The sequence below is a fragment of the Coregonus lavaretus genome, assembly GCF_964263955.1.
Source record: "Coregonus lavaretus genome assembly, chromosome: 22".
Lineage (NCBI taxonomy): Eukaryota > Metazoa > Chordata > Actinopteri > Salmoniformes > Salmonidae > Coregonus > Coregonus lavaretus.
The window spans coordinates 14042100-14060478 of record NC_140009.1 but is presented as its reverse complement, the minus strand read 5'-3'; the positions used below and the strand labels follow the sequence as shown (position 1 = coordinate 14060478).

General features: G+C 42.6%; 1 protein-coding gene across 1 annotated transcript; it reads left to right on the top strand.

The window, feature by feature from the left end:
- Window positions 1-620: 620 nt before the first annotated feature.
- Window positions 621-16581, top strand: LOC311149527 (cytosolic sulfotransferase 3-like). Its single transcript, XM_084186708.1, has 15 exons — window positions 621-862; window positions 1706-1844; window positions 2014-2142; window positions 2554-2654; window positions 4252-4378; window positions 4576-4673; window positions 11033-11207; window positions 11359-11462; window positions 14302-14440; window positions 14535-14657; window positions 14832-14932; window positions 15011-15137; window positions 15231-15328; window positions 15484-15658; window positions 15958-16581. The coding sequence occupies exons 2-15, from the start codon at window positions 1706-1708 to the stop codon at window positions 16068-16070; spliced, it is 1749 nt and encodes a 582-aa protein (XP_084042834.1). The 5' UTR covers window positions 621-862; the 3' UTR covers window positions 16071-16581.
- The last annotated feature ends 1798 nt before the right edge of the window (window positions 16582-18379 follow it).

The following is an 18379-nucleotide window of genomic DNA, read 5'->3' as shown; positions in this document are numbered from 1 at the left end:
ACGGCCCAGTACATCACTGGGGCCAAGTTTCCTGCCATCCAGGACCCTAGTCATAGACTTTTCTTTTCAAGGGATCCAACCAGTGCATTACTTCAAGAGAGAAGAGAGGTACTCTAGGACCAGACCCAAGCAGACTTTCTAAGCATCTCTCTGGGGATACATTGTGCTGTTAAAATCTGCTCATATCGGCTAGCCTGACCAATCAGAGCCGGCGTGGAATGAATCAAGGACTGAGAGGATGGGTATTCTGCAGCGTCTTTGACAACATATTGCTCTGTTTCTAGGGAGCTTCAAAAGAGCTGAAAACCTTATATTAAAAACTAGTTTTCAGGGTCATGTGGGTTTATTGAAGTGAGTTGCTTTATGCCCTAGTCACCCTACCCCTTTCGTGATATAATTTGTGAAAGGAGTGCTAATACACACATACATGTGTGCACAAAACAAAACCCAACCCTCGCATCAGAAAGAATAATTAAAACCCATTAGAAGAAAGAAGTATCAGAGCGAGTGTATGTGTGCGTGTGAAGCAGAAGGAGGGTGGTCACTAACAGGAGAATAAAGGGGAAGGACATGGAGGGGGTGGCTTGAGAGAGAGAGAGAGAGAGAGAGAGAGAGAGAGAGAGAGAGAGAGAGGGAGTTCTGAACTTATGTAACAAGGAATGGAGGTAGGATAAGAACGCGAAGCTGGGTTGGAAAATCTAAACCAAAGCAGGAGAGAAAATACATTGCCTGTAGTGAGGGAAGAGCAAGGAACAGGGGAAGGAGAAAGAAAAGGAAAGCTTGGACAGAGACAAGAAGAGACTGAGAAGCTGAGAAGAGTGGCCAAACAGGATACTACTGAATTCCACTCAACGTGGAAAATGTGAGCTTCTCTTTTTTATTTTGTCAAATGTTCTGTGACAGTAGCTGATATATCTTATGAATCTATATACATATTTCAACATTTTGAGTGAATGTGACTGACTTTTATTTATTTTCTCTGCTCACAAATGGGGTTTTCTTACTGCAGATGGCTATATATTGTGTATTTGTGCATGATGGCTTTGTAATTTAGCATGAATACATGTGACTGCAGTGAACATTAAGGTCATTATGGGTCAAAAGGAAGTTGTTATAAAGTTGTTTAAGTTATTAAAAGTTATTACTGACAACAATGCAAATATTATGAAATGTATTCAAATGTAAATTTTACTATTCAATAGAATCTAAGAGATTGTTGCCTTTTCTTTGAACTTTTCCCACAGACTGACAAAGGTTTTACATGCCTAAGTCTGAAGGAACTTATGCTCTTGTTTTGAAGTGTGTACAGATAAGATCTTGACAGTGTGCTATGCCAGGAAACCTGCAGACCTTTTCCCTTTAATGTAACATAACCAGCTTCTTACTTTTGCAGAGACAGGATAAAATGGCCTATTCAACCTATTTTTATAGATCACATATCAGGCACATTATGTTGGAAACATACAAAGTTCATAGTCAGCTAGTTGTGCTTTGCAAAGTCATCGTGACCATTTACTGTCTATCATTTTCTGTACTGTATGTCTTTTATCAAGGGAACTGGCAAGGAATTATATGTGGAAACTGGGACCTCTTGTCACCTGCAGACTATCCTTGAATGAAGCAAGAATATTAGTGAATAGTTGATTATTGTAACTCTCCCTGATAACATCTCTCTGATCAATGGTGGACTGTGTTGTTGTTACAGATGGAGCTGCCACCTCGACCAAAACTCTTTGACTTCCATGGAGTCTCCATGACCCACTATTTCACTGACAACTGGGAGAACATACAAAACTTCCAGGCCAGACCAGATGATATCCTCATCGCCACTTACCCCAAAGCAGGTCTGTGCGTGTGTGTTTGTGTGTGTGTTTGTGTGCTGTCGACATCTTGTAGGGATAAATGGATGACATGAGACGCAGCTCTTTGACATGCCTCTCTCTCCCTCTTTATCTCTTCCTCTTTCTCTCTCCCCATTTCTCCATCTTCTCTCCCCCTCTTTCTCTCTCCCAGGTACCACGTGGGTCTCCTACATTCTAGACCTGCTGCATTTTGGTCAGACAGCCCCTGAGCGTCAGACTTCACTGCCTATCTATGAGAGAGTGCCTTTCCTGGAGAGTGACTTCCATATTCTCCCTCCAGGTTAGAATACAACCATAATATAGCTCTACACACTGTAAAGCCTTTATCTTGATTACACATCAATAAAGTTTGAAGGGCACTGTGTACTCCAAATAGATAACTGATCAGCTGACAATGACGCTGCACTTACAAGTCTCATCAGAGTCTCAGTGTAGATCAAATCTTTGTCATACTTGAATACAGAATCTGGAAAACACCATGCACTATACCGTAACCTGATTATAAGTCCTCATCAACAGCCATGTTACTGTCACAAAGTAGAAGGATAATTTGCATGGCTTGAAATCTTATACTGTGAGAAGTTGTGCAAATCACATATTCCAGCTACATGACAATGAGCAGTTTTACTGTAAAGTCATCCTTATCTCCAAAAAGTACCCTAACCAGAACCTCACCCCTCCGTACACACAGGAACGGAGCTGGCAGACAAGTTATCCACCTCTCCTCGCCTCATCAAGACTCACCTCCCAGTTCAGTTGGTGCCCAAGTCCTTCTGGGAGCAGAACTGCAGGGTACATTATGTGTAACTTTCTCTCTCTGCTTGTTGACTGTGTAGTCTGTGAATATGTCTCTGCTCTATATGTCTCTGCTCTATATATCTCTGCTCTATATGTCTCTGCTGGTGTAGCATTCTGTCTACATTTGTGCATCCTCAAACCTGCTATGCTGCATTTTGTCCAGTAAGTGAACTTAATTAATGACGCAATTTGTGTGAATGCCCAATGGAGGGCAGCATAGCGTAACATAGTACACTAACTATCACAAACCTCTCTAGAACCAACGTGTGTCTCCTTGTGGAATGCGAAGACTCCATAGAAACCCAGTCTTTGTAAACAGTTTTTGTTGTCCTAATTTTTCCCTTTTCCATTTCCTTCTGTTTGGTTTGTTTAAGTGATAATGCCCGAGAAGCCTGTGTTAGGAGGATATATTGCCATGGGTGTTGTTAGTCCCGAGACAAAGTTGAGGTCCGGCAAACTGAACCAATAACACCAGCTTCGAGGGCATTATAATTTTTATATAACGGGTTACCAACATTTTCAAATAATGATTGACATATTTTCATTCAAAATGTTATTTTGATTAATTTATTCATACTTTTTCATCCTTCCATGAGATATAGTCCCGACACAAATCTAAGGTGGCTACCCAAGCCAGCTGGTTGTTCGTTCTATCGGTTCATTTGCCAGAGACGCGACCCAGTTGTTAAGTCTTTTTGTTCTGTATCTATGGACACGACCCAGTCGTTTGTTCTAAATGTTTGATTGCCATAATGGCTGGCAATGTTCTTATTCCTTGCTTGCTAGCTAGCCAACTACAGCTAACTTACAGTCACATCAAACAGTGCAGACAGAATTACAGCAAAGTAGCTGAACTTGCATTTGTTTATGCTGCATTTGTTTATGCTGTCTAGTGACATTTATTTGGATACATCCATAACAACGAGCTAATGATATGCGGTTTTACCTGGCATAGAATATGTGTTCTCTCGTCAGGACACTGTTGTTCAGAGGAGCTAGCCAACAACACAGCTAACACAATCACTTCAAATGGAAGCTGGAAAGACTGCAAACTATCTGCATTTCATTTTCGTTTGACCTGTTTTCATTTTCGTTTGACCTGACATTTCTTTGTATATATCCATAAAAATGATTTCGACTGGCTGAGAAAAGCTGTCTGCCTGTCTGTCTCATCCTGACTCCCAACATGTTCATTACTCTGGGACCGCTGGAGATCGAATTTCAATATTGAAACAATGTTGCAAATGTCGGAGAGACAGACAAGGTTTATAGAAATCTCCACTGTTGAAAACCACATTTTAGTCTAAAAGAAATGGGAGATAATTTCTAGATGTTTTTTTATAGTGGAGATCAAGTTTATAAATTGCATGGCTGGGCTGATGAGACAGTGGATTGCGCAGTGAGATGTAACAGAGTAAATAGGAATTTCAACATCATAGCTTTAGCCGGTGTTAACTTGTGGAATAGACACCGGCTGGAATGCGGTTTTAACCTATCAGCATCCAGGATTAGACCCACCCGTTGTATAATTAAATGATATACTCTTACATCAAGTCATGTTGTAATTGAAATGATTTCTCTCTCTCTGTAGGTTGTGTATGTGGCCCGTAATGCCAAGGACAATGCAGTGTCTTATTTCCACTTTGACCGCATGAACCAGGCCGACCCAGAGCCAGGAGACTGGAACAACTTCTTACAGAGATTCATAGATGGAAAGAGTGAGTGAATGAGAGAATGAATGAGTGAATGAATGAGTAAGTGAACAAATACATTTGAATGAGTAAGAGAGATAGCACAGTACAGATTCTGCTGATGCTCTGTGATTCTGGCTTACTGATCAATCTCTTTCCTGACTATGTATATCTCTATCTATCTTTCTAACATCCTCTCATGTCCACATGGCTGCTTTCCGCAGTGGTGTTTGGTCCTTGGCACGACCATGTGACTGGCTGGTGGGAGAGGAAACAGACTCACTCTAAACTCCACTACCTTTTCTATGAGGATATGGTTGAGGTGAGTTGAATAACTACCTCCTGTGCCATAAAGGTGCTGTTCTTTTTGCAGATTATGTAGCGCATTAACTTACATAAAGGTAGGCTGTATATCAGTGTTATATTGTTATATTGATCATCTCTAGCATTAGCTTTCAGTGAGGAAGAGTACTGTAGTAGGATGTCCCTTGTGGGTATCCGTACCTACAGTGCATTCGGAAAATATATAAAAAATCAGGCCCCTTGAATTTTTCCACATTTTGTTACGTTACAGACATATTCTGAAATTGATATTTTTGGGGGGGATCAATCTACACACAATACCCCATAATGACAAAGCAAAAACAGGTTTTTAGAAATGTTTGCAAATGTATAAAATAAAATAAACGGAAACATCACATTTACATAAGTATTCAGACCCTTTACTCAGTCCTATGTTGAAGCATCCTTGGCAGCGATTATAGCCTCGAGTCTCCTTGGGTATGACGCTACAAGCTTGGTTCACCTGTATTTGGGGAGTTTCTCCCATTCTTCTCTGCAGATCCTCTCAAACTCGGTGAGGTTGGATGGGGAGCATCGCTGCACAGCTATTTTCAGGTTTCTCCAGAGATGTTAGATCGGGTTCAAGTCCGGGCTCTGGCTGGTCTACTCAAGGACATTCAGAGACTTGTCCCGAATCCACTCCTGCGTTGTGTTGGTTGTGTGCTTAGGGTCGTTGTCCTGTTGGAAGTTGAACCTTCGCCCCAGTCTGAGGTCCTGAGCACTCTGGAGCAGGTTTTCATCAAGGATCTCTCTGTACTTTGCTCCGTTAATCTTTCCCTCGATCCTGACTAGTCTCCCAGTCCCTGCTGCTGAAAAACATCCCCACAGCATGATGCTGCCACCACCATGCTTCATCGTAGGGATGGTGCCAGGTTTCCTCCAGATGTGACGCTTGGCATTCAGGTCAAAGAGTTAAATCTTGGCTTCATCAGACCAGAGAATCTTGTTTCTCATGGTCTGAGAGTCCTTTAGGTGCCTTTTGGCAAACTCCAAGCGGGTTGTCATGTGCCTTTTACTGAGGAGTGGCTTCCGTCTGGCCACTCTACCATAAAGGCCTGATTGGTGGAGTGCTGCAGAGATGGTTGTCCTTCTGGAAGGTTCTCCCATCTCCACAGAAGTACTCTGGAGCTCTGTCAGGGTGACCATCGGGTTCTTGGTCACCTCCCTGACCAAGGCTTCTCTCCTCCGATTGCTCAGTTTGGCCGGGCGGCCAGTTCTAGGAAGAGTCTTGGTGGTTCCAAACTTCTTCCATTTAAGAATGATGGAGGCCACTGTGTTCTTGGGTACCTTCAATGCTGCAGAAATGTTTTTGTACCCTTCTCTAGATCTGTGCCTCGACACAATCCTGTCCCCAAGCTTTTTATTTATTTCACCTTTATTTAACCAGGTAAGCCTGTTGAGAACAAGTTCTCATTTACAACTGCGACCTGGCCAAGATAAAGCAAAGCAGTGTGATAAAAACAACAACACAGAGTTAGATATGGGGTAAAACAAAACATAAAGTCAAAAATACAACAGAAAATATATACAGTGTGTGCAAATGTAGCAAGTTATGGAGGTAAGGCAATAAATAGGCCATAGTGCAAAATAATTACAATTAGTATTAACACTGGAATGATAGATGTGCAAGAGATGATGTGCAAATAGAGATACTGGGGTGCAAATGCGCAAAATAAATAACAATATGTGGATGAGGTAGTTGGGTGGGCTAATTTAAGATGGGCTGTGTACAGGTGCAGTGATCGGTAATGTGCTCTGACAACTGATGCTTAAAGTTAGTGAGGGAGATAAGAGTCTCCAGTTTCAGAGATTTTTGCAGTTCGTTCCAGTCATTGGCAGCAGAGAACTGGAAGGAATGGCGGCCAAAGGAGGTGTTGGCTTTGGGGATGACCAGTGAGATATACAGTGAGGGAAAAAAGTATTTGATCCCCTGCTGATTTTGTACGTTTGCCCACTGACAAAAAAATGATAGTTCTATAATTTTAATGGTAGGTTTATTTGAACAGTGAGAGACAGAATAACAACAAAATAATCCAGATAAACGCATGTCAAAAATGTTATAAATTGATTTGCATTTTAATGAGGGAAATAAGTATTTGACCCCCTCTCAATCAGAAAGATTTCTGGCTCCCAGGTGTCTTTTATACAGGTAACGAGCTGAGATTAGGAGCACACTCTTAAAGGGAGTGCTCCTAATCTCAGTTTGTTACCTGTATAAAAGACACCTGTCCACAGAAGCAATCAATCAATCAGATTCCAAACTCTCCATCATGGCCAAGACTAAAGAGCTCTCCAAGGATGTCAGGGACAAGATTGTAGACCTACACAAGGCTGGAATGGGCTACAAGACCATCGCCAAGCAGCTTGGTGAGAAGGTGACAACAGTTGGTGCGATTATTCGCAAATGGAAGAAACACAAAATAACTGTCAATCTCCGTCGGCCTGGGGCTCCATGCAAGATCTCACCTCGTGGAGTTGCAATGATCATGAGAACGGTGAGGAATCAGCCCAGAACTACACGGGAGGATCTTGTCAATGATCTCAAGGCAGCTGGGACCATAGTCACCAAGAAAACAATTGGTAACACACTACGCCGTGAAGGACTGAAATCCTGCAGCGCCCGCAAGGTCCTCCTGCTCAAGAAAGCACATATACAGGCCCGTCTGAAGTTTGCCAATGAACATCTGAATGATTCAGAGGAGAACTGGGTGAAAGTGTTGTGGTCAGATGAGACCAAAATGGAGCTCTTTGGCATCAACTCAACTCGCCGTGTTTGGAGGAGGAGGAATGCTGCCTATGACCCCAAGAACACCATCTCCACCGTCAAACATGGAGGTGGAAACATTATGCTTTGGGGGTGTTTTTCTGCTAAGGGGACAGGACAACTTCACCGCATCAAAGGGACGATGGACGGGGCCATGTACCGTCAAATCTTGGGTGAGAACCTCCTTCCCTCAGCCAGGGCATTGAAAATGGGTCGTGGATGGGTATTCCAGCATGACAATGACCCAAAACACACAGCCAAGGCAACAAAGGAGTGGCTCAAGAAGATGCTGGCCTAGCCAGTCTCCAGACCTTAATCCCATAGAAAATCTGTGGAGGGAGATGAAGGTTCGAGTTGCCAAACGTCAGCCTCGAAACCTTAATGACTTGGAGAAGATCTGCAAAGAGGAGTGGGACAAAATCCCTCCTGAGATGTCTGCAAACCTGGTGGCCAACTACAAGAAACATCTGACCTCTGTGATTGCCAACAAGGGTTTTGCCACCAAGTACTAAGTCATGTTTTGCAGAGGGGTCAAATACTTATTTCCCTCATTAAAATGCAAATCAATTCATAACATTTTTAACATGCGTTTTTCTGGATTTTTTTGTTGTTATTCTGTCTCTCACTGTTCAAATAAACCTACCATTAAAATGATAGACTGATCATGTCTTTGTCAGTGGGCAAACATACAAAATCAGCAGGGGATCAAATACTTTTTTCGCTCACTGTACCTGCTGGAGCGCATACTACGGGTGGGTGTTGCTATGGTGACCAATGAGCTAAGATAAGGAGGGGATTTGCCTAGCAGTGATTTATAGATGGCCTGGAGCCAGTGGGTTTGGTGACGAATATGTAGTGAGGACCAGCCAACAAGAGCGTACAGGTCACAGTGGTGGGTAGTATATGGGGCTTTGGTGACAAAACGGATGGCACTGTGATAGACTACATCCAATTTGCGGAGTAGAGTGTTGGAGGCTATTTTGTAAATGACATCGCCGAAGTCAAGGTTCGGTAGGATAGTCAGTTTTACGAGGGCATGTTTGGCAGCATGAGTGAAGGAGGCATTGTTGCGAAATAGGAAGCAGATTCTAGATTTAACTTTGGATTGGATATGCTTAATGTGAGTCTGGAAGGAGAGTTTACAGTCTAACCAGACACCTAGGTATTTGTAGTTGTCCACATACTCCAGGTCAGACCCGTCGAGAGTAGTGATTCTAGTCGGGTGGGCGGGTGCCAGCAGCGTTCGATTGAAGAGCATGCATTTAGTTTTACTTGTGTTTAAGAGCAGTTGGAGGCTACGGAAGGAGTGTTGTATGGCATTGAAGCTCGTTTGGAGGTTTGTTAACACAGTGTCCAATGAAGGGCCAGATGTATACAAAATGGTGTCGTCTGCGTAGAGGTGGATCTGAGAGTCACCAGCAGCAAGAGCGACATCATTGATATACACAGATAAAAGAGTCGGCCCAAGAATTGAACCCTGTGGTACCCCCATAGAGACTGCCATAGGCCCAGACAACAGGCCCTCCGATTTAACACATTGAACTCTATCTGAGAAGTAGTTGGTGAACCAGGCGAGGCAGTCATTTGAGAAACCAAGGCTATTTAGTCTGCCAATAAGAATGCGGTGGTTGACAGTGTCGAAAGCCTTGGCCAGGTCGATGAAGATGGCTGCACAGTACTGTCTATTATCGATCGCGGTTATAATATCGTTTAGGACCTTGAGCGTGGCTGAGGTGCACCCATGACCAGCTCGGAAACCGGATTGCATAGCGGGGAAGGTACGTTGGGATTTGAAATGGTCGGTGATCTGTTTGTTAACTTGGCTTTCAAAAACTTTCGAAAGGCAGGGCAGGATGGATATAGGTCTGTAACAGTTTGGATCTATGAGGATATATTAAAGGCTTCACTGTTGACTGAGGAAGAGAAACTTAACTACACTGCCGTTAAAGATTTCATAGGGCAACACAACATTATATTTGAGAGAGCTAGGTTTAATGTGCGAGAACAGGAGCAGGGTGAAACAGCTGACACTTTTATCACAGCGGTTCACAAGCTAGTGGAACATTGTCAGTTTGGCACACTCAAGGAAGAACTGATCCGAAATCAGATTGTAGTGGGAATAAGAAATATCGAACTTTCTGAAAAGTTACAGTTGGATGCACAGCTTACCTTGTCCAAAGCTGTTAACCAGGTTAGGCAGAGTGAGATAGTAAAAAAACAGCAGGCAATGCTGTGCAGCGGCAGATCTATGCAGACTGAGTGAAGAGAGCGAGGAAATAGATGCGTTCTCATACCGTGCTAAAGAAAAACTGAGGGGAACGCAGAGACAGACGTGGAGAAAACAATCACACACAGCGCCAGTAGCCAGTTCAAGCGTTTGTGGCAAATGTGGGAAATCCCCTTTGCACAGCTGGAAAGATTGCCCAGGAAAGGATGAAGAATGCAGGAAATGTCACAGGAGAGGACACTTTTCAGCGGTCTGACGATCAAAGTTTTAAAAAATAAATTCCCAAAAGTTTTTCTGGCTTAGGAAGGCTACAAGGTGACTACAAAATCCGCCTGAAGAAGGATGCGGTCCCCTATGCCATTACCAACCCTCACCATGTGCCTATCCCTTTATTGGCCAAAGTAAAGGATGAGTTGGGGAGGATGGAAGAAATTGAGGCTGTGTCTAAAATAGAGAGTCCCACTGACTGGTGTGCAGGGATGGTGGTGGTCCCAAAAACCAATGGGGACATAAGGATCTGTGTGGACGTGACTAACTTGAATGAGGCACTCTGCAGAGAGAGACACATCTTACCATCAATGGAGCAGTCGCTGGCCCAGTTGGATGGCTCACAGGTCTTCACAAAGCTGAATGCCCGCTCAGGATTCTGGGAGATACCCCTGTCACCAGAGAGTAGGGCACTCACAACGTTTATAACACAGTTTGGCAGGTACTGTTTCAACGTTTTGCTATTTGGAATCGCTTCCGGTCCTGAGCATTTCCAAAGACACATGTCCCAGCTGTTGTGTGGGCTGAGTGGTATCATAGTCCATGCGGACGACGTGCTTGTGTGCGGACGGGACAGAGCAGAACATGAGGACTCACAGCAGTTCTGACCAGACTCCAGGAGATTGGCCTGACACTCAAAGAAAAATGCACCTTCTCACTGTCAGAGGTCTTGTTCTTGGGAAACAGAATCAGTGCAGCTGGAATAGAGCCGGACCCAGACAAGATCAGCGCCGTCACAGATATGCCCAACCCCCAGAACGTTGTTGAAGTCAGGACCTTCTTAGGCATGGCTACATATGTGGGTAAGTTCCTCCCACAGTTTTCAGACACAACTGAACCCCTGAGAGACTTATTAGCCAAAGAGAATGACTGGTCATGGGGTCACATGCAACAAAATCAAAGGAGACCTCACAGAGAGTGCTGGCCCAGTACCGTCCCCACGCTAAGACAAAGGTATCAGCACATGCATCATCTTTTGGGCTAGCGGCAGTCCTCACACAGCTGCAGGACAACATGGAGTGGTAGATAATGCGTTTAGATAATACTACAAGTATAGTATTCAGTGTGTGTCTTCCTGCAGGATACGGGGAGAGAGCTGGACAGGCTGTGCTCCTTCCTAGGTTTGTCTCCTTCAGCAGAGGAGAAGGAGAGGGTGAGAGGAGGAGTGCAGTTTGACAACATGAAGAAGAACAACATGGCCAACTACTCCACCGTCTCAATCATGGATTTCAAGATCTCTCCATTCATGCGAAAAGGTAGACTTCTCCATTTCTCCCCTATACCTCTCTCTCTGTCAGTCTTTCCCTCCTCCTTTCTCTATGTCCATCACCTTTTCTTTGCTCAAGATTATCTCTCTCGCGCTCTCTCTCGCGCTCTCTCTCTCTCTCCCACCCCCGGTCTCTCCAGGAAAGGTTGGTGACTGGAAGAACCATTTCACTGTGGCCCAGAGTGAGCAGTTTGATGAAGACTATAAGAAGAAGATGAAAAACACCACCGTACAGTTCCGCACTGTAGTCTAGGGGATGTGGTCAGGTTGATTGTTTGATTGTTTCTGGTCAGGTTGATTGATTGTTTATTTTAGCACATATGGACCTACGATAGCCTCGGCTGGGTTGTCAGGCTTCCATTGGTCCACAGTTAACTGGGTCATGGTGCTGAAATATACAGGGTGAGGATCATATTGTATTATATCCTAGAGTGTGAATGAGAAAGATCATGAAGTGTCATATAATAAAACATTTGAGAATGATTGATGCTACTTTGAGATATGAGCTAGAGTCAAATGAGGACATGCTGCACAGTACCTTCTTATGAATGTGAGCTATTTGTAAATCCTCTTGCCTGGTCTGTTTTTCAGTGTCTGAGAAAAAAACAGTGAGAGTCGATACAGTAATAAATATGTGAATGGAGAAGAACATTATTAAGCATCCAGCATTGTTTTATGCAGTTTCAAAAATATATATACTTTGAAACTATGTAACAATTCTTACTCTTATCGTATATACAGTATGACTAAATGTAATACATTGATGTTCATGTACTTGTATTTAAATTAATATGAAATGTCTCTATGACCCAAAGCAGTTAGAGAGCCAGTAATTTGCACATACACACACTCACCCTCCACTTTTCACAGCTGTCTCAGCTGCATGTTCACTATGCCTGTGAAAAGCATAACACCTGCACTGTAAAAAGTGGGATGGTGCTGTTGTTCATCTGAAGTGCTTCTACTGATTGGAATTATAGAAAATTACACTTTGGTTCTTCCAACCTATTTTATTCAATTTGGCTGAAATCAATTAACATTTTTTTTTAGATCAGTGTGATTTTTTAAATATAATGAAAGCTTCTAAATTGCTTTCAACACCTCATGCGCATGCACATTGTGTAGCGGTAGGGGCAATGTAGTGGTGGCAGCTTATCAGAAGAGTTGGAGGCGTGGCTTATTGGGGTTTTTTTTTTTGTGAGAGTGAATGTCATTCCTGTTAATGTGGTCTATTGTGTTTGATATTAAATGTTAAACTTGTACACTGCCAGCATATGTAATGATACTTACATAAATGCATATGGTACTAAAGTGCCTGATAAGGCTTTATGTTGAAGTAGCCAATGTTGGTTATGATCTCCACAACTACTGTATGAAACTTTACCTGTGACATCTGACCTCCTCACCATACCTCCTTACCAAGTAACATTACAGTCTCTTTTGTGTGATTGTGGGCATCTAACAAGCAACCGAGCGATCAATGGTTGATGCAGTAGGTGAAAGATATGTGTACAGACTGTAAAAAAGCTGCAGCTCATTCAGAATGCAGCTGCTAGAATGTTAACCAGGACCAAGAGAACGGAGCACATCACTCCAGTTCTTAAATCTTTACATTGGCTTCCAGTCAGTTACAGAATTGATTTCAAAGTGGTGCTTTTAGTTTATAAATCTTTGAATGGTTTAGGACCCGAGTACATGTGTGATATGTTTGAAGAATATAAACCGAGCAGGGCTCTTAGATCCATGAACACAGGTCAGCTAGTAGAGCCCAGAGCCCAAACTAAACATGGAGAAGCTGCGTTTGTCCTTATAGCTTCCTATGTTTTTATCCCATTTTTAATTTTTAATCTTTATATGTTTGTTTTTTTATTGTATTTTTATTATTATGATGTTTTCATTATTTTTGATAAACATCTTTGTAAAGCACATTGAATTGCTTCGATGTATGAATTGTGCTATATAAATAAACTTGCTTGCTTACATGCCTCACACAGTGCACAGGCACACACTCTGCAGCCTAGTCTCCGGTCAGGTAAGAGTGAGACACACCCACACTGTTGAAAAGTGATTTAGACAGTGTGTTGAAGACTGTGCAGGAGGTTTAAGATCACAGAAAGACACTATCTACCACAGAACACTGCCCATTCTGTAGCCTATCAGGTGAGTGTGTGTGTGTGTGTGTGCGTGTGTGCTTTGAAGGAAGGTGGGTGATTGAGTATTTGCCGAGGAGGTCTTAGTTGAGTAATTTTACATGTAACTAAGATGTTTGGTGCAGTATTTCGCAAGTGAAAAAATGTGCATGAAAACGAGTCGTCTGTCATTAAATGACAAAAAACACTTAATTGAAGAATCCCTACTGTTGACCAATCACCGAACTTCGACTAGCCTCAAGAAAAAATGTGTGCTCGAACAGCCCCGCCCAAAAAACGCTGAACGCTGTCGATCACCAAAACGGACAAAAATGTCACAAAATGTTGTCATAATATATGCGCAAACTGTTTCATCTGGGAAGCACATGGCAAGCTTTAGGTAATAATAACTTTGCTCAATCCTGTGTCCAGCAGACATTATAATGGTCAGCTGCCACCTAGTGGTATATGTCTGGTAATGTAAGTTCCCCCTGGTGATTTAGTAGTGACACATGAGATACTGTGAAAGAGAGCAGAAAACCCCTCAGCTCTGGAGTAGAGCCAGAACAAACCAGACCCTGAAAAACAAAAGAGGGAAGAGAGAATGGGGGAGGAGACAGGAAAGGAGGAGCACTGAGACTAAAAGAGGAGACATTTTGTAAGCAGTGCATTCACCCTGAGGTATCTTACTCAGAAAGAGCAGGGTAAGTCAGTTATTTTGGTATGTAGGAATTACTATCATGTGTAGTACGTTGTTACTGTCATCGTTTAAAGAAACATTAAGACTTAGTCTTTGTTAACATTTGTAGGCGAGCATATCAATGGAGCGTTATTCCTCTCTATGTTTGAATTATAGAACCATTCGGATCGCTAAAATATTCTGTTCAAACTTCACATCCAAGCATAAACACTCCTGTGGTGATCCTTGACCAAATACATGTCCCACTTTTACAGATGGAGCTGCCACCTCGACCAAAACTCTTTGACTTCCATGGAGTCTCCATGACCAACTACTTCACTGACAACTGGGACAATGTACAGAACTTCCAGGCCAGACCAGATGACATTCTCATCGCTACCTACCCCAAAGCAGGTCTCTCTCAGTCTGATGTTGATGTTTCATTAAATATAGTGTTTTGGTTAGTGAATGACTGTGTATCTGTCCCCTATCTGTATCCCTCTCTTAGGTACCACATGGGTCTCCTACATTCTAGACCTGCTTTATTTTGGCCAGACAGACCCTGAGCGTCAGACACCCATCTTTGAGAAGGTTCCTTTTCTGGAGTTGCTCATTCCTCTTTACCCTCCAGGTTAGAATAGAGAATTTGATAAATTAAATCATACTTCTCTCATTTTGCCATTTCTTTGTTAAAAGTTAGATAAAGTCCTAAGCAGTAATTCCGTTTTTTATATCATGACAGGAACGGCTGAACAGTGTTAATATCCATCAAACAGCTACTTTGTTATTCTAATGTTTATCCTAGGGGTGGAGGTGCTGGACAACTTAACCACCTCTCCTCGCCTCATCAAGACTCACCTCCCAGTCCAGTTTCTGCCCAAGTCCTTCTGGGAGCAGAACTGCAGGGTACAGTATTTGTAACTTCTCCTCTATGTTTCTCCACTATATAGCCGCTATATATAAATGCAATCTCTCTCTCTACAGATAGTGTATGTGGCCCGTAATGCCAAGGACAATGCAGTGTCTTATTTCCACTTTGACCGCATGAACCAGGCCCAGCCAGAGCCAGGAGACTGGAACAACTTCTTACAGAGATTCATGGATGGAAAGAGTGAGTGAACGAGAGAATAAAGGAGTGATTGAATGAGTAAGTGATAATAGTCCCCATGCACTCCATGAATTTGTCTACTCTGCACTTGCTCAGTGGTGTTTGGTTCCTGGTATGACCATGTGACTGGCTGGTGGGAGAAGAAACAGACTCACTCCAAAATCCTCTACCTCTTCTATGAGGACATGGTTGAGGTGAGTAGAATACTGATGCTATGTGTGTGTTACAGTATTATTGAGATGTGTCTAATGATCTCAGTGCACACATATGCTCAAGAGCCATACTAACTTCTGCTCTAGGAGGTTAGCTGTTTCCACTGTCGATATCTAGTGTGTATGTGTTCCTACAGGATACGGGGAGAGAGCTAGACAGGCTGTGCTCCTTCCTAGGTTTGTCTACTTCAGCAGAGGAGAAGGAGAGGGTGAGAGGAGGAGTGCAGTTTGATACTATGAAGAAGAACACCATGGCCAACTACTCCAAGGACCTTGTGATGGACTTTAAGATATCCCCCTTCATGCGCAAAGGTGAGTGTGTGTGTGTGTGTGTGTGTGTGTGTGTGTGTGTGTGTGTGTGTGTGTGTGTGTGTGTGTGTGTGTGTGTGTGTGTGTGAGAGAGAGAGAATGAGAGAGAGAAATATTAAACTGCTGGAGCTCAGCTCTTCCAGCTATCACAACAGACACACATGAACACACTAAGAGACACAACGTCATCACAGACACCATAACATTTGTGCTGGTACCTGGTGTGGAGACATTGGAATACTTTCTTCTGATCTACTAAACTTTCAAACTATCATTATACCTGTCTGTCTGTCACACTCCAGGAAAGGTTGGTGACTGGAAGAACCATTTCACTGTGGCCCAGAGTGAACAGTTTGATGAAGACTATAAGAAGAAGATGAAAAACACCACCGTACAGTTCCGCACTGTAGTCTAGGGGATGTGGTCAGGTTGATTGTTTGATTATTTCTGGTCAGGTTGATTGATTGTTTATTTTAGCACATATAGACCTACGATAGCCTCGGCTGGGTTGTCAGGCTTCCATTGGTCCACAGTTAACTGGGTCATGGTGCTGAAATATACAGGGTGAGGATCATATTGTATTATATCCTAGAGTGTGAATGAGGAAGATCATGAAGTGTCATATAATAAAACATTTGAGAATGATTGATGCTACTTTGAGATATGAGCTAGAGTCAAATGAGGACATGCTGCACAGTACCTTCTTATGAATGTGAGCTATTTGTAAATCCTCTTGCCTGGTCTGTTTTTCAGTGTCTGAGAAAAAAACAGTGAGAGTCGATACAGTAATAAATATGTGAATGGAGAATAACATTATTAAGCATCCAGCATTGATTTATGCATTTTCAAAAATATATATACTTTGAAACTATGTAACAATTCATACTCTTATACTGTATACAGTATGAATAAACATAATAGATTGATGTTCATGTACTTGTATTTAAATTCATATGAAATGTCTCTATGACCCAAAGCAGTTAGAGAGCCAGTAATTTGCACATACACACACTCACCCTCCACTTTTCACAGCTGTCTCAGCTGCATGTTCACTATGCCTGTGAAAAGCATAACACCTGCACTGTAAAAAGTGGGATGGTGCTGTTGTTCATCTGAAGTGCTTCTACTGATTGGAATTATAGAAAATTACACTTTCGTTCTTCCAACCTATTTTATTCAATTTGGCTGAAATCAAATAACGATTTTTTCTAGATCAGTGTGATTTTTTAAATATAATGAAAGCTTCTAAATTGCTTTCAACACCTCATGCGCATGCACATTGTGTAGCGGTAGGGGCAATGTAGTGGTGGCAGCTTATCAGAAGAGTTGGAGGCGTGGCTTATTGTGGGCTTGGCTTTTTTTTTGTGAGAGTGAATGTCATTCCTGTTAATGTGGTCTATTGTGTTTGATATTAAATGTTAAACTTGTACACTGCCAGCATCTTTAATGATACTTACATAAATGCATGTGGTACTAAAGTGCCTGATAAGGCTTTATGTTGAAGTAGCCAATGCTTGGTTATGATCTCCATAACTACTGTATGAAACTTTACCTGTGACATCTGACCTCCTCACCAGACCTCCTTACCAAGTAACATTTCAGAGTCTCTTTTGTATGTGATTGTGGGCATCTAACAAGCAACCGAGCGATCAAAGGTTGATGCAGTATGTGAAAGACATGTGTACACGCCTCACACAGTGCACAGGCACACAATCTGCAGCCTAGTCTCCGGTCAGGTAAGAGTGAGACACACCCACACTGTTGAAAAGTGATTTAGACAGTGTGTTGAAGACTGTGCAGGAAGTTTAAGATCACAGAAAGACAAAGACACTATCTACCACAGAACACTGCACATTCTGTAGCCTATCAGGTGAGTGAGTGTGTGTGTGTGTGTGAGCGTATGTGCTTTGAAGGAAGGTGGGTGATTGAGTATGTTTGGGGTCAGGTCAGATGTGTAAAGGCATCTGCATACATAGGTTCGGTTTGTTCTTAGCAGAACTCGGCAAGGTGAAGCCTCGCATACTTCCTTAAAAAGCCATTCGCTTGAAAAACAAGAAACAAGCAGAAATATTACAGTTTGTAAGCCAGTACACCTCCTCAAAATACTCAGAATTAATCTAAGATAATTCAAGAATTTTGACGCTTTTGCCGAGGAGGTCTTAGTTGAGTAATTTTACATGTAACTAAGATGTTTGGTGCAGTATTTCGCAAGTGAAAAAATTTGCATGAAAACGAGTCGTCTGTCATTGAATGACAAAAAACACTTAATTGAAGAATCCCTACTGTTGACCAATCACCGAACTTCGACTAGCCTCAAGAAAAAATTTGTGCTCGAACAGCCCCGCCCAAAAAACGCTGAACGCTGTCGAACACCAAAACGAACAAAAATGTCACAAAATGTTGTCATAATATATGCGCAAACTGTTTCATCTGGGAAGCACATGGCAAGCTTTAGGTAATAATAACTTTGCTCAATCCTGTGTCCAGCAGACATTATAATGGTCAGCTGCCACCTAGTGGTATATGTCTGGTAATGTAAGTGCCCCCTGGTGATTTAGTAGTGACACATGAGATACTGTGAAAGAGAGCAGAAAACCCCTCAGCTCTGGAGTAGAGCCAGAACAAACCAGACCCTGAAAAACAAAAGAGGGAAGAGAGAATGGGGGAGGAGACAGGAAAGGAGGAGCACTGAGACTAAAAGAGGAGACATTTTGTAAGCAGTGT

Bases quoted from the DNA above. Each gene is read 5' to 3' on its own strand.
- LOC311149527 (XM_084186708.1), top strand. From the start codon at position 1,706: ATGGAGCTGCCACCTCGACCAAAACTCTTTGACTTCCATGGAGTCTCC. The intron at 2,655-4,251 runs GTACATTATGTG...CTCTCTCTGTAG, and splicing joins TCTGGGAGCAGAACTGCAGG to GTTGTGTATGTGGCCCGTAA. The intron at 14,658-14,831 runs GTTAGAATAGAG...TGTTTATCCTAG, and splicing joins CATTCCTCTTTACCCTCCAG to GGGTGGAGGTGCTGGACAAC.